The 24,263-nt window shown below is 53.6% G+C and overlaps 1 protein-coding gene across 1 annotated transcript in view; it reads left to right on the forward strand.

Moving 5' to 3' along the window:
- IL16 (interleukin 16) overlaps positions 1 to 24,263 on the forward strand; it is a 70,601-nt gene that overhangs the window by 23,763 nt on the left and 22,575 nt on the right. Inside the window, exons 2-9 of the mRNA XM_042987907.1 lie at positions 4,340 to 4,445; positions 7,954 to 8,096; positions 9,513 to 9,623; positions 12,147 to 12,261; positions 18,825 to 18,898; positions 19,629 to 19,845; positions 20,238 to 20,355; positions 22,849 to 22,981. Coding sequence (XP_042843841.1) covers positions 4,340 to 4,445; positions 7,954 to 8,096; positions 9,513 to 9,623; positions 12,147 to 12,261; positions 18,825 to 18,898; positions 19,629 to 19,845; positions 20,238 to 20,355; positions 22,849 to 22,981 — 1,017 coding nt within the window. The remainder of the gene's footprint in view (positions 1 to 4,339; positions 4,446 to 7,953; positions 8,097 to 9,512; positions 9,624 to 12,146; positions 12,262 to 18,824; positions 18,899 to 19,628; positions 19,846 to 20,237; positions 20,356 to 22,848; positions 22,982 to 24,263) is intronic.

Consider the following 24,263-nt stretch of genomic DNA (forward strand, 5'->3'; position numbering starts at 1 on the left):
AGGGATGGAGGGGGGGAGAGAGAGAGAGGAAGAGAGAGAATCCTAAGTAGACTGTGCCATCAGTGAAGAGCCCACCATGGGGCTCAATCCCACGCACCCAGTAGATCATGACCTGAGCTGAGAGGGAGTCAGATGCTTAACTGACCGAGCCACTCAGATGCCCCCATTTGTTAAAAATATTCTTCAAAAATACCCTTTCTAGTCCCTAGGGCTTTGTATATTCCAATGTAGGGGGTGTATTCTGAACTGGGGCATAGCCAACAAGAATGGGCATGTTGGGGTGTTTGGAAAGGTAGAAATACAGGTGACTGAGGTCACAGGGGCAGGAGGGCTTGAGAAGGACCCCTAGGCTTTTGGCTCCTACCCTTCCTCTCCCTGTCAGGAGGTGTGTGACCTCAGCATCCCACACGACCATCCCAGAACTGCTCTGCCCGGCCTAGTTGCTCATCCTTGTGACTTACAGATCAAAGCGTGTTGCTGAATTGTCATCAGGCCAACCACCGGAAGCAAGCCTCAGATCTGGAGGACAGTAGGGTTATATTTTGCGGTTGCCTTAGACTGGAACCACTATGGTGTTTCAGTTCAAAGAAAAAATGGAAAGGCTCATATTTATGTGGGAGGCAGTCAGAAAACTCCAGAAGCATGAACCTTCTGCCAGCAATCAGGGATCTACAGACAAGATCAGTGACCCTAAGAGAGCAACGGACCCTTCTAGCCCCTGGGGAGGAGTTTCGTCTCCAGAATAATCTCGCTTTATGGGACACAGTGCCCCAGAACTCTGCAAATTCATCCTGGGTTTACTTTCTGGGGGTCGTGGGGTATTTCCATATTTGAGGGTTGGCTGCTTAACTCTTGAAGTTACACGGCTGATCTTCATTGTTGGGAAAAATACCTCAAAGACGGGTAGCTGCCAGTCTACCTCATTCCGCACTCAGGCGCCAGTGGGACTGGTCAACGTAGAGACTGTAGGCCAGCTGACGATGGGCACGCTACCCACAGAGCTGCTGCTCGATGCTGCCGTCTCTGATAGGAACAAGGGGAAATGTGTCTGAGATGTCTCTGCTAGCCCCTGACCTCAGTGACAAGTCCTCAGCTCCAAGGGGAGGCCCACCTTGGGAGCAGGAACAAAAGGGCTCTGTTCTGTGTGTTGGAAGGGCGCCGTACTGAGCAAATGTTCATGGGGATCCCACAGAGACTCCTTTGATGAGAAACCACTCCACCCAGGACATCCTTGCCCAAGAGTGACCAGGCGCCCCTGGGAGCCAAGGAAAGATATTTTGTTCTTGTGAGCGATCTTCTAACATGTGATCACTTCTGAGAGGACAGTAGCCCTTTAGATCTTTAAACATAACCATCAGTTGCGTTCAAAAGCACGGAGCTGAAAGCGATTATGGAGGCTGTTGAGTTGACCTCCTTGGCTTACAAAGGGGGAAACTGAGTCCAAACAATTAGACGACAAGCCCAGAGTAATACGCTCTACCCACTCTCTCCCACAGTGCATTTCTGTTCAAGAAACCACTAAGCTCACAGTTATACAGATGAAAAAAATGAACAAAACCTTGGAATAATCCCAGAGTGTGGATGAGTGCTGGATCCCTGTTGGTATCCAGGAGGTAGAAAGTCCGCAGGACTTATGCACTGCCTCTGCTTGGGGGAATTTTAGGGGCCGTGTCGTTTCTGTTTTTGGTTGTTGGTGGTTTGTTGACACGTCTGATAGAAAATTGTCTCTTGGGCGTCACCTTCTGTTCATGGAAGCACATTTCCATTCTTCCCCACAGTAGCCGTCCAGTGAGTCAGCTACTCCCACAGCTGCGCCAGAGAGAAACACATCAAGTTCACACAACTTCGGGGAGCTTGGCAGGTGCTTGGGTAGATGCAAGTTGTGAGAACCTCCAGCTAGTTCAGAGCCTGGCTCCGTGGCAGAGCCACGGCAAGGGATCGACCGCCTGCCACCTACGTCTGAGACAGCTCTGGTCGGGGGAGGCAGAGCTTCTCCTCTAGGACTCTAGGATTTTGATGGCTTCCTTACGTTTAGGTCTTTCATCCATTTTCGGGTGATTTTTGTGTCTGGTGTAAGAAAGCGGTCCAGGCTCATTTTTCTGCATGCCGCCGTCCAGTTTCCCCAACGCCATTTGTTGAGAAAACTCTTTTTTCCGTTGGATACTCTTTCCCGCTTTGTCAAAGATTAATTGACCATATAGTTGTGGACCCCGTTCTGGGTTTTCTGTTCTGTTTCATTGATCTCTATGTCTGTTTTCATGCCAAGACCACACTGTCTTGATGATTACAGCTTTGTAATACAGCCTGAAGTCTGGGATTGTGAGGTCTCCAGCTTCAGTTTTCTTTTTCAGGATTGCTTTGGCTATTCAGGGTTTTTTCTGGTGCTATACGAATTTTAGGTCTGTTTGTTCTAGATCTGTGAAGAATGCTGTTGGTATTTTGATAAGGATGCATTAAATATGTAGATTGCTTTGGGGAGGATAAGCATTTTAACAATGCTTGTTCTTCCAATCTATATAAACATTATTTTTAAAGACGATTAGGATTCGTGTTTGTATATACCTCACTTACTTACTTATCTCCATTTTATTAGAAATTTGGGGGGGAACCCACATTTCAAAGGTACTTTGCAAATACGGCTTCACTTTGGACAAGGAGACATATCGGCTGTTTTACTAGGCTTCTCTACATTCAGTGAAGCCAAGAGAGCTACTGAAGTCACATTTTATTATTTACTTCCATAGTCTCACTGAGGAGCATGGAGAAGGGGGGATAATGTAGGAAGGGAGTCTTGATATTAGAATTAGGATGAAGCCTCAGGGACTCTTGTAATTAAGAAATATTCTTTAGAACATTCTATCGCATGAAGCAGTTGATTCAAAGAACAGACCATGATGCTAAGTCCTAGAAATATAGCGTCTCAAAACTTCGAATGCACGAGCCACCTCCCATAGAAGCGGTGCTCTGTCTCCTTCGGAAAATTCTCAGGGGAGCCTCATTACAGAAGGCAGTTTTGTTTGGGTTCGTATAGCACCACCTGCTGCTGAAAAAGAAAGCTACGGAGAGGAGGTCTGGCATTAAACACTGATGGGTACAAGAAACAACAGGGAACTGGTAGGCGGTCCCTTACAGGATCCAACTTGGGTGAGAACCGAATTCAATTTTAAACATCAAAAAGGCCGGGAGTGGACTTCTGGCTCCAAAGGGCTGCAGGGTACATTTTATTAACTTCCCCACCTCTTGGAAATTTGTACCCCAATTCAGAGAATATACATACAAACAGGGAGAGATGCATGTCAGAACAGGAAGCCACGGAAAGGGGCCCACCGTGTTCTGGAACCCATGAGAACTTTCTGCATGACGGAGAGCAGGTGGCACTGGATCGGGGAAGGGCTCATTAGCCTGCCGCTGACCACGTGGGAGGAAAACACCTGGAAAGTGAGTGGGGCCGATCCCCAGAGCCCGCCAGCTCACGGTGCCAGGGGCCGGAGGGGAGGCTGGGTCGCCGGGTCCAAAGCGAGAGGCAACAGTAGGTGTTCCTTCCACCCTGGGAAATGCGCCAGGTGCTGGAAGCCCACGCACACACCGGACACGCGACATTAGCCAGGCGCTGACAGGGTCTCCAAATTATTAGCATGAGAAAGGAGCATGGAAACTGTGACCAATATGGCAAGAGCCATAACCGAATTTAACTTGAGAATGTTGATTTTAAAAGCCCTCAGTTAAATCTTCGGAGATGGAAATCAGCAATATAGGAAAATCATAATACTCTCAAGAATGCATGGATGGTTCCATATTTCAAAACCTATTCCTGTAACATTCATTGGACGGGATTCGACAGGATCTGACCTGAGCTCTTCTCTGAAACCACCTTCTAGGCTCCCCATTTGGGTCTCTCTTGAGTTCTCTCTTCTACCACCTTTGCCCTTCTCTGTAACGATCTGTCACTCTCGTTTGTTTATTTCCCATTGTTTTTCCTTCACGAGGACAGCACTGCCCTGGGATCCATGTCCTGTCTGGCTCGTTCACACCTGTTTCCCCACCACTTGACAAAGAAAGGACACGTAATGGCTGACATGGTGTTTAGACATCGGTTGCCTTTGTCCAGTACCTATGCGGTATATCTATCATTCAATTTTTATTAAGTGATGGGTGAAGCTATGGATGAATGGGTGGCAATGAGTCTGTACGTCTGCCATCATAGACCCTATAATTTACCGGGGGAGACAGACAACCCCACAAGTCCGTCCATATGGTCAGTGTCAAAACCTCGGTGTTCTGTGCACCTTTTTCTGTTCCTGGCGAACTCGCTGAATAAACAATGGGAACTGTTTTGCAGGAAGCTTCCACAACTTCTCGAGAAAAGTCTGGGAGAGTAGAACCGCAGAGTAGTAACTGCCAGCTTCCCAAAGCCTGTCACCAAAGGACACGCAGCAACTCGACCAGTAAGTGCGTCATCGAACTGTCCTCAGGAGCGGAGCCTCGCTGTCGCTGAGGACCAGGAATATGAGTGACGTGGGGAGATCTGGAGAAGGGCAGGTGTCTGCTAGTCCGGTTGGGGTAAACCCGGCTGCGGTCGGCTTGCCTCTCTGTGACCACCTGTCACTGCGCGTGCACATCCTGGCCAGCCAGAGGTGGTGGTGGGGCGGGGGTGGGGGGAGCTCTCTATGGTTTCGACACTTCCGACTCTAGTTGGACTCCAGCGCCGTGTTGGGGAGACCCATTATAGGGGATAAAACACAAAGGGTTTCCTCCCACTCTGTCTTCTGATGGGCTCCTCGATTTCAGGAAGGCTCCTTGCTCTCCCGGGGCCTCCATCACCTCATCTGTCACAAGAGGGGAGTTGAGGCTGGTGGCCGCCATGATTCTTGGTTGCTATAAATGGAATAGCCGTAATCCAAAGTGAGGACGTTTGAAGAACGCAGAAGGGCATGAAGAAACGAAAGCCACACCAAACGCCGCCATTAGAGATAATCGATGTTAACATTTTCGTTATTTCCCTTTGGTGCCCGCGTATGCCTATAGACTACGCACACGCGTGCTCACGCACAGCACGACGTGACTTCGAGTCCCTGGAAATTCTTTCCTACGCACCATGTTCAGTGGGTGCCTCGTATTTCATTGTACGGATGTACCCGATCTAGGTAACTAACTCCCTACCGTTAGACAGCTAAGTTATTCTCAGTTTTCCACCAAGATTATCAGCATCGCTGAGTCTGTACTTCAAATTTTGTTTGCATCTGTGATGATTTTCTGAGGGAAACACAGAGGGCAGTGGACGCGCGTAGGGTTTGGAGCTCACACTTGCTCCCAGAGCTCATTATCTATGTGACCTTGGGCAAGTGCCTTAAACTCTCTCTCATATAATTCTGCCGCAGGATGCACCATCTAAAACGTTGTTCCCCAAGCTCATTTCCTATTTTTGGACTGCTACTTACACTGTTTTTAATCATACATTTTTGCTTATTGCCTCCTTTAGAATAATTTCTTTTTTTTTAATTTTTTTTATTTTTTTAAAACTTTTTAAAAATTTATTTCTGAGAGGGAGAGACAGAGCATGAACAGGGGAGGGTCAGAGAGAGGGAGACACAGAATCTGAAACAGGCTCCAGGCTCTGAGCTGTCAGCACAGAGCCCAACGCGGGGCTCGAATTCAGAGACCGCGAGATCATGACCTGAGGCGAAGTCGGCCGCCTAACCGAATGAGCCACCCAGGCGCCCCCTAGAATAATTTCTTAGAAACGGAGTTTCGAAAGGAAAACGCACCTTAGATTTTGATCTGTGCTGCCAGCTTTAAGTAGCCGATACTCCAGTCATGTGTACGAGCACCTGTTTCTTCAATCACAGCCCACACTGTGTTAAAATTTAAAAATGTATATTTCTCTGCAGATTTTTCCTGCTTCCTCTGCTTTTTTTCTAGCCCACTTCTCACCCAGGAAGGGCCACCCAATTTGTGGGGATCGGTGCAAAATGGAAGCGTGGGGCCCCTGTTCAAATATTAAGAATTTCAAAATGGATGCGTTAGAAATCAAGCCAAGGCTCCCTCTACGTTTGGGGGTCTGCGTGGCTGACTTCACAGGCCGCATGCCCACGAGCCCAGCCCTGCTTGCTCCCTGCCCCTGGCCCTGAGGTTGCTGGGGGAGCCCAGTCCTCGAGGAGCGCCACCAGGGGACTGGAGGCGGAGGAGACGCTCCCGAGTGTTTCTTCCCCCTCCCTCCGCCTCAGCTGGCGCCTGACCTGCCCGGTGCTCTGGCCCCGAGAGCAGGTGGAAGGAGTCCCTCCACACAGCCGACTCTAAGCGTCTCTTGGTTCATTCCTTTGCTTTTGGGGAGTTTACCTGGTTTTTTTTTTTATTGGTGTGATCAGTAATATCATTAGTTTATAAGGAGCCTCTGGGGGACCCCTGGGAGGCTCAGTCAGTTAAGCGTCCGACTTTGGCTCAGGTCGTGAACTCGCGGTCCGTGAGTTCGAGCCCCCACGTCGGGCTCTGTGCTGACAGCTCAGAGCCTGGGGCCTGCTTCTGATTCTGTGTCTCCCTCTCTCTCTGTTCCTCCCCTGCTCATGCTCCCTCCCTCTCTCTCTCAAAAATGAATAAATGTTAAAAAATTTAAAAAAAGATAAGGACACCTTTATATAATCACATCTATATATTTCTTTCCTTCCTAATCATGTAAAAGTTTCTTCCACGTCCAGAGAACTATTAAAATCACTACTAAATATTGGGCCGTATTTCCTTCTCATTTTTAAACGATATGCTTTTTTTTTTTTTTTAAAGCCTACTATACCCATCAGTAATGTTTGTTGTTTGACGTGAAGCAAGAATCTAGATGAAAGCTTTTTTCTCTTTTTTCTTTTGAGAGAGAGGGCATGTGCCAGAGGGGGAGGGACAGAGAGAGGGAGGGAGAGAGAAAACCCCAAGCAGGTGCCACGCTGTGAGCACAGGCAGAGCCCGACATGGGGCTCGATCCCACAGACCCTGGGATCATGACCTGAGCTGAAATCAAGAGTCAGACGCTTAACCCGCTGAGCCCCCGAGGGGCCCCGAGACAAATGCTATTTGAAGTGGCTGCTTGGTTCCAGCACCGCTTATGGGTGACCAGTCTCTGCCTGCCTTTCATTTCACTGTTCGTTTGTTTTATGTCCTGCAAAGAATACGCGGTAAGATCTCGAAAGCAAACGGGGGCAACGTTTTTGGAGAGAGATGCCCCGCCATCGGTGCTGGTTTCACGGATAACGTTTGCGTTCGCTCACCTGCTTTCTACGCTTTGTTATTTGGTCACTCGTCACTTCCTTGTTCCCTGCCTCTTGCTGGGGGTGTGTGTTCGAGTTTTGCAGTGATTTGGGAGATGTGTTCAATTTCCAGCTCCACTTCTGGTTTCCTTAACACAAGATCAATTAGCTAATCATTTGGGTGTCATTAATTGATGAATATTTGAGACGGCATTTTCCAAGTCGCCCCCCTCCCCGACCTCCCCCGGAAAAGTGGAATTACTTACCCTTAGTCTGCCTCCCCGCTGATTTTTCCATTCCATATTTCAACTTCACCGTTAATTACAAACTCATGTTATCAAAAGTTATTTTGGCTTTTGCATTGGCTCTCGTCACCGCATTGTCAACGAACTCAATCGATGGCTGTATGTCTGACTGCGTTCAGCACCCCCCACCTCCCCATCGACTTGAGATGCTGACCTTCGTCGATGTCCTTGTGGCTGGAGCACGCCCACTCGTCATTTTCAGACCAGCCCGTGCTTCCGGGAACCCGCTCTGTCCCGACCTCGGGGCCTGCGTCCATGCTGATCTGAACTCACAGGGGGATCGAGAAGGGCCTTGGGGCCGCCCTGCCGGTGGGGCTGGGGAGGCCAAGGCTTTGGGGTGGACCCAAGGGTGTTCTCCGCTGACCTTTGTGCTTCGAGAGCACAGACATCTTCTTCCTTTCCTCCTCCCCGGGGTTTAGGTGTTAATCCCTATTGCACAGGGGAGATCGACTTTCGCATGATAAAGAGCTCTGCGGCCTGCACGGACAGGCAGCCTTATCCCCTGTGTGGCAGCCGGAAGTCCCTCTCTCAGCAGCTGGACTGCCCGGCGGGAAAGTCTTCGGTAAGAACCAGGGGAGGGAGCCGGGGAAGGGGACGCGGGAGGGGCCCGGGCTTGGCCGTGGCTGCGGAGGCCAGCCGGTGGGGTCCTGTCCCTGTCCCGGCACTACCGAGGAGAGGGGCTGGCTGGTGGGAGCGGGCAGCTCCGGGCACAGAAAGACCCTCACCGGGAACGGTGACCGCGGAGCGCCCCGCGAGCCGGCCCTTGGGGCCACTGCCCGTCTGTGCTGCTGGGAGCTGACGATCCACGTGAGCGGAAGCTGAGGCCTTCTGTGGACCCTTTACTCCCTCCGCACCGGGGCTCCAGGGGGTGGGTGAGGAGCCATCCCGGGACAGGTTAGGGCACGCGTGCCAGGGGGCATCGACCAGGGCAGGCAGCCCGGGGGCTCAGGGTCAGACCTCCAGGACGCCAACACCCGCGCTCTTAGCCCCGTGGTGTCGGGACCTGCCTTGCACCCTGTGCCTCTAATTCATAAGACAGGCTTAGAAACCAAGGTAGCGTCGGCCCCGTTTTACGCTGACGAAACTTGGCGGCTGGCCAAGGCGAGGGGCTGCCTGAGTTCACACGTCTCAGAAGCTAAGGGACCAGGTGGAATTCGAGCCAAGCCCCGTGGGCCCCACACCGCGCGTCCTTCCCACGTCGGGCGCGGGGTGCGGGCCGGGAGCCCAGCAGTGTCCGTCCCCTCCTGCTGTGTCCCCGAGCCCCGGGCCCTGCACGGCAGGGACTCAGGCTGCCCCCAGGACCACCCGGCGCCTCTGTCCGCAGCACCTTGACGGCTCAGGTGATTTTACAGAAGAGGCAACAGGCACAGAGTGGTTGAGTCACTTCCTCAAGGTCACCAGCCAGGAAAGGAACCCAGGCGGCGGGGCCCCAGAGTCTGATGGATGGTCCGGGCTGTATATCCTCCCTACCGTGGGGGGCGGGGGAGACTTCCCGAGGCACGCGGGGTGCACGTCTCCTTGGCACACTCAGCTTCTCTTATGCAAGTTGCTTGTCTGCCTCCCCGGGGATTTATGCCCCGCATTTTAAAATCTTCAGGTTCCTTGCCCACCACCCCATGCTGAGCACCAAGGGGGGTGCTCTGTACGTGTGTCTTGAATTGGACACAGTCTGGGGAGGGCATTCTTGGAGACCCTGGTTCTAGGACGCGTCGTTCTCGGCCGCTGTGGTCTGTTGTGTGGTCTGCACCTGCTGTGTGGACAAGCCTTCCATAGCTTCCAGCTGCAGGGAGAAGGCTGAAAGCCCCGGACCACTGAAGGCAGCCCCCCGCCCCCCCAGACTCCCACCGTGCCTCGTCGACCAAGTTCGGGGCTGGTGCCGTGGGCCCCCCGGAGAGAGGGTTGGGGTCCTCCCTGCCCCCTGAGGTGAGTGCTGCTGTTCCCCCCGGCTCACGCCTCCCCACCCCCTTCCTTCCCACAGGGCAGCTCGAGACCCACCCGGTCGCTCAGCACAGCTCAGCTGGCACAGCCCTCGGGGGGCCTCCAGGCTTCCGTCATCTCCAACATCGTGCTGATGAAGGGCCAGGCCAAGGTGAGCGAGGGCCATTGCCAACAGAAGCTGCCGGATGGACACCGGCTCCTGACGAGCCGTCCCGTCCAGGGAAGGAGGCAGATAGGGATGGGGGTTCTGGCTGCGGGTGTGAGAGTCGAGATGAACCCGTGGGGGTTTGGGGGGGGACCCCGTGTGGGCCACCGCAGGGCAACTGCTCGCCAACTTGGTTTTGGGGTGATGTTTTTAGAAGTTAGTTCTAGGGTGGCTCAGTCGGTCGAGCGTCGGACCTCGGCTCAGGTCATGATCCCATTGTTCAGGGGTTCGAGCCCCGTGTCGGGCTCTGTGCTGACAGCTCGGAGCCTGGAGCCTGCTTCCGATTCTGCGTCTCCTTGTCTCTGCCCCTGCCCACTTGTGATCACTCTCTCTCTCTCTCAAAAATAAGTAAACACCAAAAACAATTTAGAAGTTCGTTTTACCTGACGGTTAAATTCAAATCATTGACGTCATGTTTTTGTCGGTTCAGGCCTCTGTCATAAAAACCCAGATGAGGTGGCTTAAGTAGCACATTCTCGTGGTTACGGAGGCTGGAGAGTCCAAGATGCAGGTGCCCGCAGATTTGCTGTGTGTGGGGGACCGGCTTCCTGGTTCGTGGACGGGGTCTTCTCTCTGTGTCTGCACAGGGCACATGGCGGGGGGCCGAGGGAGCCCTCTGGGTCTCCTTTATAAGGGCCCCTCATCCATCCCGAGGGCACCACCAGTCCGACTTGCTCACCTCCCGACGTCTGCCGTCTTTGAAGTTTGGGGAGGACACGTCCAGGCCACGTGTGTCCCCCAGGTGGATATATTCATGCCGATTTCTGCCCCACAACTGAGAAATCCTGAAGGGAGGGACGAGGCAGAGGTGGGGGGGGTGGTGGGGGCATCCCGAATGTCTTTTGCGTTGCTTCCAGAACATTCCGGAATAGACGCGGGCAGTTGCTGCAGAGTTCCCAGACGAGCCCAAGTAAATCAGATGGTTCGTTTTTGATTTTGTTTTTGTTTTGTTTTCAAACCCACCTAACGTAACTTTGGCACGTGGCCTGGGGGGAAAGGGCTGTTGCTACTTCCGCTCTGGTCAGAGGAGGGGGGTCTCCTCACGCTGGGTCTTTCCTCCCTGGCTCTCACCCCCTCCCGCTCCCGGGAGCACAGCAGACCGGTGAGTAAGACAGAAGCACAAGATGCTGACCCGACCGGTCCTCTCCCTACAAAGGAGAAATCCTCTCCGGTGCTGACTTCTCTCCTAACGGCCCGACTTTCTGGCTAGTAAATCACAGTGCTTTCCACCCCGCACCCCTGCCCGGATTTCGGTGGCTTTTCAATTGTCGGCCCTGCCCGGAAGAGCGCAAAGAGCACCGAAGACGGTTTAACGTATCTCGGTGTCTGTAAGAGGCACATTCACTAAATCCACGTTCCGTGTCTCTGGGCGGACTGAGCCGGGCCGCGGGGGCCCGGACACCGAGCGAGGCGGGCCACTCGGTGCGGGAGGCCCGCGTGCAGGGCGGGGCGGTGGGTTTTCAGAGGCCGGGCGGGCCTCCCACCGTCCACCCGCACGACCCAGCCACCGAAGGAAGGCCGCGTGTCCCGGGTGGCAACCTGGAGTGGGGTCAGGGTGGGGGAGTTCAGGAGGAGGACGAGGCAGAGCCAGAAGGATCCCTAAGTGCTTGGGGAAGAGTCAAAATCGAATCAGGCAAGAAGGCAGCTACCACAAGGCCAGGCCTGGGCCGAGGGCTTTGCAAGCAATGTCTCCTCTGATGCTCACGAAAGCCCTGTTAGCATCTCCGTTTTCTGGCTGAGGACACTGAGGGCTTGGGAAGCCCCAGGACTTCCCCGGGGGCGCCTGGTTCTTTGGCCGTGGAACTCGGACAGTGACCCAACACTTCTTGACCCCCCAGGCCTCCTCCTCCTCCTCCTTTTTTTTTTTTTTAGATTTTTAAAGTGTCTGTTTACTTTTGAGAAAGAGAGAGACAGAACGCAAGCGGGGGCGGGGCAGAGAGAGAGGGAGACACAGAATGGGAAGCAGGCCCCAGGCTCCGAGCCGTCGGCACAGAGCCCAATGCGGGGCTCGAACCCACGCGCCGCGAGATCGTGACCCGAGCCGGAGTCGGACGCTCAACCGACGGAGCCCCCCAGGCGCCCCTCACTGGATTTTCTAACACAATCCTGTGAGTGAGGTTATGAGCATTATCTTACAAGGGGCTAAGCGAGGGCTCGGAGACGGGAGGTGATGTGCCCCGAGCTGCCAGCCAGACGGGCAGACCCAGGGCTCGGCCCCGTCTGGGATTCTCCGGCCACGGCACAAGTTCTGTGTCGGGACACGACTCTGTGTGAGAGCCCAGGCCCCACACGGTCCGGTCCGGCCTGGAGGTCATGGCTTTCCCCATTCCCCTGTGAGGTCCCGAGGCGTCTGACACCAAGGGCACCTTTCTCCTCCCCGGGTCCTGCGTTGAGGGTTGGGGGTTGGGGGTTGGGGCAGGCGCTCGGCCTGGAACGTTCCTAATGCCAGTCTCCTCTTCTTCCCCCCAGGGCCTGGGCTTCAGCATCGTCGGGGGAAGGGACAGCATTTACGGCCCCATCGGAATTTACGTCAAAACCATCTTTGCGGGGGGAGCGGCGGCAGCGGACGGACGGCTGCAAGAAGGTAGGTTTCTCGTCTCTCGCCGGGTGACGTCGGAGGGGTCACTGGCCCACAGAAGACAGCACAGGGCAGCCTGTGTCTTCAGCCTGCGGAATTCGGCCGGCGTGGATTCTGGGGTCCGCGGCACACGTCCCCGACGGCTCCGTCGTGACCGGCACGGTGCTGGGTGTGTCTGCCCGTGGCCCAGGTCCCGTAGCCAGCCTGGGACAGAAGGCCGAGGTGTCCGCCTCCCCTCCCTTTCTGTCCAAGCCCCCCCCCTCTATTGCTGGTGTCCCCGCCACCCTCTCCCTTCTTTCCTGCCCTCCCGACTCACAGTCACGGGGCGACAGGCCCTGTGCTTCTAATGCGTCTGATGAATGTCCTCTGTAAGCCCGCTGTGTTCTCGGCTCCAGAAACAGGCTGATCAGATATGATCCCTCCTCTGAGGAGCTCATGGCCCGCCCGCTCTCCCGTCTGGGACAGGCCCCTGGCCATCCCCGGGGGTCAGAGCTGCCTCCTGAGGGCCCCTCCATCATGCTGGGAGTATTGGCCAACAGGCTTGGCCCGAGGACACTCCCAAACTTCAACTAGGGGTCAAAATTCAGGGGCGGGCGAGGCCAGACACTGGGGGGGCCCGCGGGATGCTTAAGAGAGGTGACCTCGGTGTCCCCACCCTCCCTGTCAGGACAGTTTCTGTGAGTCGCGCTGGGAGCCTAGCCACGGTTAAGGACCCACCTTGGTTAGGGCAGGGATAGCAAACTCTGGGGACGTCAGGCCCGCAGCCCATTTTCATCCTGCTCACAAATAGAGACTGGTTCTCGTATGTCTTTTCTTTCTTTAAAGTTAAATTCTACTGAGTTAACGTGCAGTATCGTGCTGGCTTCAGCAGTAGACCCCAGTGATTCGTCGCTTACACACGACACCCGGTGCTCATCCCAACGGGTGCCCTCCTCGATGCCCATCCCCTGTCTGTCCCGTCCCCCCCTCACCCCCCTCCAGCAGCCCTGTTTGTTCTCTGTCTTCAGGAGTCTCTTACGGTTTGTTGCCCTCTCTTCTCCTTCCCCCCTTCCCGTATTTTCATCTGTTTTGTTACTGAAATTCCACGCATGAGCGAGATCAATTGGCATTGGTCTTTCTCTGAGCGATTGATTTCACTTAGCGTAATGCTCCTCTCTGGCTCCATCCACATCGTGGCAAGTGGCAAGGTTTCATTCTTTTTGACGGCCGAGTAATATTCCGTTGTGTAAACAGACCACAGCTTCTTTATCCGTTCATCAGTTGGTGGACACTTGGGGTCTCTCCATAATTTGGCTGTTGTTGATAGCGCTGCTGTAAACACTGGCGTGCGTGTGCCCCTTCGGTTCTGTAGTTTTGTATCTTTTGGGTGGATCCCTAAAAGCATACAAAATATGGATCCCATATTTCTAAGTGGCTGAGCAAAGTCAGAGGAATCTGCAAGTCTTTGTGGTGAGAGAGAACCGAATGAGATGCAAATTTCAGGGTCCAGAGACGAGCTCTACGAGGACCCAGCCATGCTCGCGGCTCATTCTGTTGTCTGAAGCTGCTTTTGTGTTCACGACAGCCGTGTTGCGTAGTTGTGCGACGTTGCCTAGTTGAGCAGAGGGCGCGCGGCCGGCCGAGCTTACGGTATTTACTACCTGGCCCTTCATAGAAAAAGTTTGCCGACCCCAACCTCATGCACGCTTACGCTTCCGGATTTTATCGGGGAGGCAGTGGGGAACCTTTGAAGGTTTTTATAATTTGGGAGGGACCAGCTATGACCAGGGTTCTCAGGTGATTCGGGAAGCAGAAGGCAGGATGAGACGGGCCAGCAAGAGCCCAGAGGCTGTGAAGCCCTTTGAGAGGCTGTCCTAAGGGCCAGATTCCAGCTCTTAAGGGTCTTGCCTGAGCCTGTCTTCCTGGGAGGAGGCAGGTGCAGATGAGATAGCCTCCCTGGGTCTGAAAAAGTGTTCGTGGTCTTAGTGAACTTAACCTGGAGCAGGACATACGGAGGAGGAAAAAGGCCAAGGCAGAGGCTTGGCTCTGGGCGGCCACCAGGTGGCACTGTCCAGCAGGCGGTGTCACCGTCTCCAGCCCAGGGAGGGAGGAGGGCTGGGTGTAGACTGGGGGTTGTGGACGCTTGGAAAACACTTGAGTTATAGGGCCGATGAAGGAGGGAGGGAAGAGAGGAGGGCGGAGTCAGGCTCTAGGGGGGAGTAGCTAAGTCAAGAGGCGGGGAAAGAAAAGGGATCAATGAGACAAAGGGAGAAATGGGGCATCAGAATCTTGAGAATATACTGTATTTTGTTTGGTTATGTTTTGGACTTCTCGTTACTTAAACAAAAAGTGAGGGAGTTGAGTGGAGGTGGCAGGAAACAGTGTGTTGTGTCTTGTTTTCTTTCCAGAATGCAAACCTGCCCTGTCAAGCTTCTTTTCCTCCCCTCCCCTTTTCATTAATACCAATCATAAGAATTCGGTGGGAAGGACGTTCAGCTAATCTACCGCAGTCCTTGATTCTAGCCTCTCATGATTAACAAAATCACCGTTTGTAACTCCTTCAAAGTAAAGTTCTAGAATCTGCCATTGGATGGGGGGTACATCCAGCTGCAACAAAAGTTTGGAGCACAGATCAAGGCTAATGATGTTTTATTTGTATTCTGCTTGCGAAAGAAACGATTGTGTAAGATTTAGTTTAATCACTTCCCACCAGATGTGGCCCAACAAGGACCAGGACTGTCCAAAGAGTAGTTCTGTTGGGGCTCACGAGGGAAGTTCAGCCCTTCATGTCACCGAGAATGGTCGTTTCTTTTTTTTTTTCTTTTTTTAAATTTTTTTCTTTTTTTATTTTTTTTAACGTTTATTTATTTTTGAGACAGAGAGAGACAGAGCATGAACGGGGGAGGGTCAGAGAGAGGGAGACACAGAATCTGAAACAGGCTCCAGGCTCTGAGCTGTCAGCACAGAGCCCGACGCGGGGCTCAAACTCACGGACCGTGAGATCATGACCTGAGCCGAAGTCGGCCGCTTAACCGACTGAGCCACCCAGGCTCCCCGAGAATGGTCGTTTCTCAAGAAACAAGTGTTGGTGAGGATGTGGAGAGAAAGGAACCCTCGTGCACCGTGGTTGCGGATGCAACCTGGTGCAGCTGCTGTGGGAAACAGTGCGGAGGTTCCTCAAAAAACTAAAAATAGAAGTGCCCTGTGATCCAGCGGTTCTACTTCTGAGTAGTTACGCAAAGAAAATGAAAACACGGATTCAAAGAGATATAAGCACCCTGTGTGTTGCAGCATTACTTACAACGGCCAAGTTATGGGAGCAACTCAAGCGTCCATCGATAGACGAACGGATAACAAAGGTGTGGTGTACGTCTACAGTGGGCTATTACTCAGCCACAAAAAGAATGAAATCTGGCCATTCGTGACAGCATGGATGCATCCAGAGGGTGTTATGCTAAGTGAAAGAAGCCAGACAAAATGCCACGTGATTCACAATAACAACAAAAATAGAAACTGGTTCGTAAGCACAGAGAGAACAAAGTGGTGGCCGTCAGAGGGGCGGGATTAGGTCAGACGGATGGATCAGGTGATGGGGAAGACGACACGCTTCCAGTTACAAAAGAAAGAAGTCGTGGGATGAAAGTACAGCTTAGGGAATGTAGTTGATGATATCGTAATAACCTTGGGTGATGACAGAGGGTGAGTCCACTCACCCTGCGGAACATTTCGTAATGTATGTCATTGTCAAATCATTACATTGCACACCTAGCCTGTGACCGATGGCACACCCAGCGATCACTTAGGCTCCACCCTCCGTAACCAATCACTCAATCTCTTGCCCATGAGGAGGAGAGGAAGGATGACCACTTCTGAAATACGTCCTCTGTGTATTCTTCCTTCCGACATAATAGTTATATTTTAGTTATTTTTAAAACTTGTCCGTTTCCACTCAACTTGGACTGTCGTAAGTGCGAGGACGGATTCTTTCATTTTTGGTCTGATTCTGGCAACCTCACAGGTGACGCTGATTTGAATCCTGTCCCCAGCCCACTCCTGCCCTTGATTTTTGACACGTGGACATGCTGGGTAACGTGGCACATGTAAACTTTAAATCTACGGCAGTCTTAGGAGTTGAGGGTGTGATGGCCCGTGGAACTGGTGCCCACAGGGCTGAAGGGCCAGGGACCCGGACTTAGTTGCCCACATGGGACATGGCCGTGGGTCCATGTGAAGCCTCACGAGCTGCCCTCTTGGAAGGCCATCGGGCCCCAGGGAAGCAGTGAGCAAACCTACCTTTGCCTGTGGCTCTTGGGTGTGAGGAAAAGACGTCTCCCACAGGAAAAGAAGGACCCGTGTCGCGTGGGAGTGTTCCGGCCACATTTATAGTCTCTCCTGAGTGCAGGACGCTCCAAGCCGAGAACCTAATGTTAACACTTGTCCCGAAGCAGTGAAAGCTCTGGACTGCCTCTTGGGGTTCTCTGGGAAACCCCAGAGAAACACTGGCCCCCGGAAAAGGGAGTTCGACACAAAGAGCACACAGGACATTAGGAAATATCCCTTGTTGATGAGCGTTGGCAGGAATAACCGACCCGAGTACTAGCCCTCAAAACCCTGAGATCACAGAACAGTCTAAAAGACACTGTAGAATTACTATGGTTTTGTATTATGCAATTTTTAATTAAGTTTTCATTTTAATTTCAGTGCATTTAACATACAGTGTTATATTAGTTTCAGGTGTGCAATACCGTGATTCAGCACTTCTATACGTCACCCTGTGCTCGTCACGACAAGTGTCCTCTTTGGTCCCCGTCTCCCGTTTCTCCCGCCCCCACCCCCCTCCCTTCTGGTGACCGGCAGTGTGTTCTCTATGGTTACGAGTCTGTTTCTTGGCCTGTCTCTTTTTTTCTTTCTTTCTTTGTTTTGTTTCTTAAATTCCGCACATGAGCGAAATCATATGCTTCTCTATCTGTCTTTCTCCGATTGATTTATGTCGCTTAGCATGATACACTCCAGCTCCATCCAGGTCGTTGCAAATGGCAAGATTTCGTGTTTTTTTTTTTTTATGGCTGAATAATATTCCATCGTATATACACCACATCTTCTTTATCCATTCATCTATCAGTGGACACTTGGGCCATTTCCACAATCTGGCTCTTGTAGATAATGCCGTAAATACACCCACCCCTTTGCATTAGAATTTTTGTATTTGTTTAGAATCACGGTGTTTATTAAAGAGAGCTTTGAAAAGGCAAAAGAGGGCATATGAACAACAAGGAAAGAACGGAACGTGGTGAAAAAAGCAACTTGTACAAAAGGCACGTGATTGAAATTGTCAACTCGGTGGACGTGTCGACAGCAGACACAGCACAGCCGCAAGGGGAGTCGGGAGCTGGAACTGGTCTGGCGGGCTGCACGGAGCCGTGGAGAAGAATAGGAGTGTTAGAGAAACAGGGAGGGTGGGCGAGAAGGCCCACAGGGGAGACTCGTTCTAGAAAGAAAGAACAGCGTGAAAGAGGGGAGCGAAAGGGCAATGAGACAGTGGCTAAGAATTTTCCGGAATCATTTTAAGGCACGACATTTCAGGGTGAGGAAGCACCCGGGGGCATCGCAGTGGAGCCTCCGACTCTCAGAGGCAAAGGCAGAACCACCTTTTGAACAACCGGGGAAGAGGGTTGGATTGTCTGCGAGGGCACCATAGTGAGGTGACCACAGACGCACCTGCTAACGACCAGACCGCACGGCTGCGTGACGAGCAGGGCGTCCGACGCGCCCAGCGCGGCCCTGAACGCAGAACAAACGCTCCCCGTTTGTTGAGCACATTCAGTAAAGGGGAGACATTGGTTTTCCGTCCCCATAAAGATGGACTTCAGGATACAGAAAAAAATGGGTCTATTAGGCATATTTGTGAGGGAGCGGCTCGTGGTGAAAGGGCCGGCTTCCTAATTCTCTTCACCGGGTGGCTTGGGACAGCTCTGGGTTCACTTTCCTCTTCTGCAAAACGGGGCTATGTTGCATTCTGGAAGCATCACCTCCTTCTCACGTTTCCCGAGCACCGGGCAGGTCCCCCCTCCCCAGAACTGGCCCTGGGGACACACCGTCTGATCAGACAAATCCCCTGGCCGGGGAGCGACCTGCCCGGAGGGGAGAGTCTTCCCCGGGTCACTGGTCACCACCCACCCACGGGGCCGAGCTGTGATGGTTAGTGGTGGACACAGGTGCCGTGAGGACACATGGGAAATTAAGCCGGCAGGACCGCAAGACTGAGCGAGGCAGGTGAACAAGGTGGGAGAAGGGCCCTGAAGGCAGACAACATCCTGAGAAAGGCAGGCGGTGTTGCATCAGGAAATGAGCCGTGGGAACACCTGGCGGGAGGGTCAGGGAGGCAGGGGGGAGGCGGGCAAAGCCAGCGGGCAGGCCGGACGGGGTCAGGCCAGGCCTGTGTGCCAGCCGAGGACCCTGGAGGGGCCTCAGAGAGCTGGGGCCCGCCTGCCTTCGGGGGGAGAGTCCCGGGCGAGGAAGGCTTCCCCAGGGCTCTGCCCGCCCCCATGGGCCATACACGTCTCTACTGTGATTTCTCCCTCTCCCAACAGGGGATGAAATTCTGGAGCTCAACGGAGAATCGATGGCCGGACTAACACACCAGGATGCTCTGCGCAAGTTCAAGGTGACCGCTCCTTGTCGGTACACGGCCAGACCCCGGGGTTTCGGGCCCCCTCCTCCATTCGAACCCGCAGACTCAAACTGTGGGGTCTTTCTCATGGGGCGCCCCGCTGGTGCTCATCTGGGCACAGGGTTGAGAAAAAAGACCCAGCTCCGGAAATAAGAGTGTTATCAGAATTGCTGCGGGCGTGTCTCAATCGCTGAAGATTTATAGAACTGTTTGAAGACACTCAGCGTAGTTATGCCGATATATTTGCAAATCTGTTTTGAGTTTAAAAAAAAATTTTTTTTTTACATTTATTTATTTTTGAGAAACAGAGTGAGACAAAGCGTGAGTGGGGGAGGGGCAGAGAGAGAGGGAGACACGGAATCCGAAGCAGGCTCCGGGCTCCGAGCCGTCGGCACAGAGCCCGACGCGGGGCTCGAACCCACGGACCGTGAGATCGTGACCCGAGCCGAGGTCAGACGGTCAACCGACCGAGCCCCCCAGGCGCCCCAAATCTGTTTTAAGTTTTAAGGCAGTCACTAAAAGATGCTTTAAGTCTCTGGGTAATCAGTTCAGTTCAATCCCATCCGGCACAGGTATGCACGTGTGTATGTTCCGTATACGATGTTTCGTATCTGTATATACGTGTAGATATAGACTGTACACGTATGCACACACGCTTCCACGCCACGCACACGCACGCTCACACAGCTGCTGAGTGCTGCGGCACATGGTCCCTTCCTTTCAGCAAGCCAAAAAGGGGCTCCTGACCCTCACCGTGAGAACGCGCCTGACGGCACCCCACTCGCCGAGCAGCCACCTGTCGCCCCCGCTGTGCCGCTCCCTGAGCTCCAGCACCTGTGCCACCAAGGACAGCGGGCCCTTCGGCTTGGGGAGCCCCGCCGCCCCCCCCAGCACGGCCAAGCCCAACTACAGAGTCATGGTGGAGGTCTCTCTGCAGAAAGGTGGGATTGCGCCCCTGCCCTCCTGCCTGGGTCTCCCGCCACCGGGCCCCCCCCCCCCCGAGACTTTCCGAGACAGGACAGGGTGTCTGTCGCCTACAAGCAGATTCTGCAGCCACCGCCGAGCAGCGAGGCCTGCGGCTCTGTTTGCAGGAGCCCAGGACGCACCGTCCACGCTCAGCCTGGGGTTGTGGGGCGAGGGGCAGAACATACCCCAACAAGGCGACACCGCACATGGGAACCGGGGCCAGGGCTGCGGGCACAGCGAAATACGCCGTGAGGTCTGGGGCGGGGACCCCTCCTTGAGCACCGTCGTTCTTAACCGTGGCAGGGGAGCCGAGGTCCTTCGCGCTCCGTTCCGAGCCCCCCGCCCTCCCTCCTGCTCTGCCTTCCAGAGGCTGGCGTCGGTCTGGGCATCGGCCTGTGCAGTGTGCCCTATTTCCAGTGCATCTCCGGCATTTTCGTTCACACGCTCTCTCCGGGGTCTGTGGCACACTTGGATGGACGGCTCTGGTATGTCCTCATTTCTGTGTTTGAAAACAACAACAACAAACAGCCCTGATTTCCATCAGGGGGAAGGAATTCCTTAGAAGGCAGCAGGTTAATTTTTGGAGACGAGATATTTAGAATGACCCAAGCGTGGCTCAGAGCCTCGTTCTTCCAGCTGTGGTCCCCGGACCAGTGGCAGCGAGATCCCTCGGAAGTTTGCTAGCAATGTAGCATCTCGGGCCCCTCTCCAGACCTGCCACGGCGGAACCCGCCTTTTCACAAGACCCTCAGGGATCTGTGTGCACGTTGCAGTTCAAGAGGCATTGTCGCGGCTCCTGGGGGGCTCGGCTGGTGAAGCGTGCGACGCTTGACTTCAGCTCAGGTCACGGTTGGTGAGATCGAGCCCCACGTGGGGCTCTGTGCTGACGGCACGGAGCCCGCTTGGGAGCCTCTCTCCCTCTTTCTCTGGCTCTCCTCCTTGCCCTGTCCTTAAAGAAAGAAGAAAAAAGAAAAGAAGAGGCATTATCTCAGGGAATGCCGGTCCAAAATGGGAAACAGGAAGTGAACACACCTTGATTCAGATCTAAATAGCACAGGATTTACGGTGACGTAAATAGGAGCCCCGAGGAGGTTTGCCTGTGCACCCTGTATGGAGAAAGACGCTCACTTACGAAGCAAATCAGTAGTGTTAACTCAGTTTCTTGATGGTATAAACCAGATCCTTGCGGACGCTCCAGACCTACGTCCCTGCAGGTAACTTCTAAGAGATGCCCGAGCCTGAATCTCCTTTCCAGTAAGCGAGTTGGGTTTCGGTGCCATTGACCCCGTTTAACCTGTCACGATATTTCCGGTTCACGCATCTTCGCGCGTCCCTTCTCTCACTGGGTTCGGGGCTTGCTAACTCCGGAGAGTTTGGTCATAGTTTTGAAGGTTTTCCCACCACTGCAGTCTGTGTAAGGGCAAGGCCTGCTCGGGATGCCGTCTCGATGGTGCTTTAGCTTCGAGACGGATTTGCTGTTGTCACGCACAGGACGGCGACAGCCGTTTGCTGAGCTGCCATGTCACCTGGGACATGACTGCACAGTCACCACAACGGCCTTAGCCCTAATCCCTTCAGACAGAGAGTCCTCCCCCCTAGACCTGCAGCTGGGTAGGGATTGTTCTGGAAGCTTCTGCGGTGGTCTTCAGTTACATCAATGAAAATGTGCACTTTCTTTTTTTTTTTTTAATTTTTTAAAATGTTTATTTATTTTTGAGAGAGAGACAGAGCACAAGCAGGGGAGGGGCAGAGAGAGAGGGAGACTCAGAATCCGAAGCAGGCTCCAGGCTCCGAGCCGTCAGCGCAGAGCCCGACGCGGGGCTCGAACCCATGAACCGTGAGGTCATGACCGGAGCCGAAGTCGGATGCTCAACCGACTGAGCCACCCAGGCGCCCCCAAAATGCGTGCTTTCTTAGCAAAGGGGAAGGGGGACCGGCTGAGCGGAACTGTGACGGGAGACAGCAGACCACAGCGGGAGGGACGGCGAACTCAGCCCTGGAGACCTGCGTTCCGATCCCCGCTGGGCTGATCACCCGCCAGACCAGTGGTCAGCAACCTGGGGCCCGTCACCTGCTTGGTTTTTTTAAAGAAAGTTTTATCGGAACACAGCCACGCTCATTTGTTGACACATCGTCTACACCTGCTGTTTCCACGCCACAACATCAGAGTTTAGTCATTGCAACAGAGTGTGAACTGCAAAGCCTAAGACATTTACTACATGGCTGTTTCTAGAAAAAGCCTTTTTTTTTTTTTAAACTCTAAGCTAGGTCTTATTGAGAATATTTCACCCTCTGTGCCTCAGTTTCCCCAGCTCCGAGACAAGGGGGTTGGATTGCCCAAATCCTCCAAGTACGGATACGTCCCTATCTTTTCTACCTCCCTTGTGTTTTTTCTTTTTTTCTGGGTAGGTAACAGGACCCATCTAAATTTTCCATAACTCGATCCCCATCTTCCAACGAGAATGAACTCCATGCTTTCTCTCCTTCCTTCTTTTTCCAAGGGCTTCCACTGCTCCCAGCCCAGTTATATCTTCTTTACCGGTTAGCGCAAAGCATCCGTCTTTCCTCCTAACCATTCTACAGCTGGGAACAGCGAGGCCCGAGGAGAGGATGTGATTGCTTATATCACAGTTCGTTGGTTAATCGCTTAAATCGGGTTAACCTACACCCCCCATCTCGGTTAGACAGACTTTAATGGGGAAGACGAAGAGGAAAGTTCAGACCAACTTTTCTTCGCGTTGACCCACAAAATGGGTATGAAACATCCCCCACGCTGTGGTCGCGCAGCGAGGAGTGAGCGTGCACTGCCCTGGTCCGTCCTGCTCTGAATGTCAGTCGGGTGGCTAAGGAGCTCTATTTATTGGTGTAAGTTTTAGGTCCCGTCAGAGAGCGAAGTCCCTGAGCGGGGCGTCAGGGAAGGGAGCGTCCGAACGCCACGAGGGTTAGCTCGCTGACGGCTTCCGTGTATGCTCTCCCAGGTGTGGGGACGAGATCGTGGAAATCAATGACTCCCCTGTGCACTGCCTGACGCTCAATGAAGTCTACGCGATCCTGAGTCACTGCAGTCCTGGGCCCGTCCCCATCATCGTCAGCCGGCATCCAGACCCACAGGTAACACCCCACCGGGATGTCGTCTTCCTCCCAGGCTCACTCTTGCCGTACCTGGGACAAGAAATGGATGAACGCGGGTGATGCCCTCTGGGTTTGGACCCGAATTCCCGAGAACCTGTTCCAAGTGTAATAACGAGTGAACGCAGCGGGGGTCCACTGGCCGACTCCTAGGCGCCAGAGGCAACTGGCATTGGCTTAGGGAAGCTCTTACAGCTGGTTACAAGCTCTCGGGCAGGAAAATACAGACCCAGGATCCCTGCAAGTGGAGGCCAGGGACCAATTCATCCGTGCATCGAGTAGGGACCCGCTCACTATGCGACTGTCGGGAGCTGTGCACCCCAGCATACAGGGATGAACAAGTTCGTAGTACACGGTCTTGCCCTCTGGGGCTCAGCGTCTGGCTGGAGACGATGACCTACACATAATTACAATACAGGGTGGGAAGTGTTCTGGGAACAGAGGGAGACAGAAAGGAAGGTTGCATGAAGGCAGGTAGGTAATTCATGAAGCAAGAATTACCGAAAGTTAGTTGTCTCCAGGCAGAGGATTTGAGGAAGGTCGTTCCATGGAGCTACAGGGTCAGGAAGGGACCTGCCATGGAAGGAAGGAGCGTGGGGCTGGGGTGCGGGCGCAGGTGGAGAGGCTAAGGGTACAGGTTGGCATGGCATGGGAGTCACACGGGATGCTTAGGGGCGTGCGTGGCATTCTGGGGGGGGGTGAGGAGCGAGGGGAGGGTGTGTGGCTGTTCGTGTAATGATGTTCAGATTTTATTTTATTATTTTTTAAATTTCTTAACGTTTATTTACTTTTGAGAGAGAGAGAGACAGAGCGTGAGTCGGGGAGGGGCAGAGAGCGAGGGAGACACAGAATCGGAAGCAGGCGAGATTTTATTTTTTTAACTGTTGGTTGTGCCCTGGAGGACGGGGTGGGGGGTGGGTATATCCTGGAGTTTGGAAGAGAAAGGAACCAGATGGTGAGGGCCTGAACTTCACAGTAGATGTGGGCAGAGGGATGGAGGCAGTTGGGGAAGAATTGGTCGTACTGTTGGCTGATTAGCCTGGGGCACAGGGGTCTAGGATGACTGGGGCGTTTGGGGATCGGAAGACCGAGTGATGGCGACAGCACTCCCCAGTGGCGACAAGGGAAGGAGGGGGGGGGTCTGGGAGGGAGGAAGTGGTCTCATGTGGGCGTAAGCAGATTGAGGTACCCATGGGGTGTCCAGTAGGCGGTGAGATTCAGGGCTGATAATGGCTGAGAAGTGGAGCCCAGGTCGGAGGGACCC

The sequence above is a fragment of the Panthera tigris genome, chromosome B3 (assembly GCF_018350195.1).
Source record: "Panthera tigris isolate Pti1 chromosome B3, P.tigris_Pti1_mat1.1, whole genome shotgun sequence".
Lineage (NCBI taxonomy): Eukaryota > Metazoa > Chordata > Mammalia > Carnivora > Felidae > Panthera > Panthera tigris.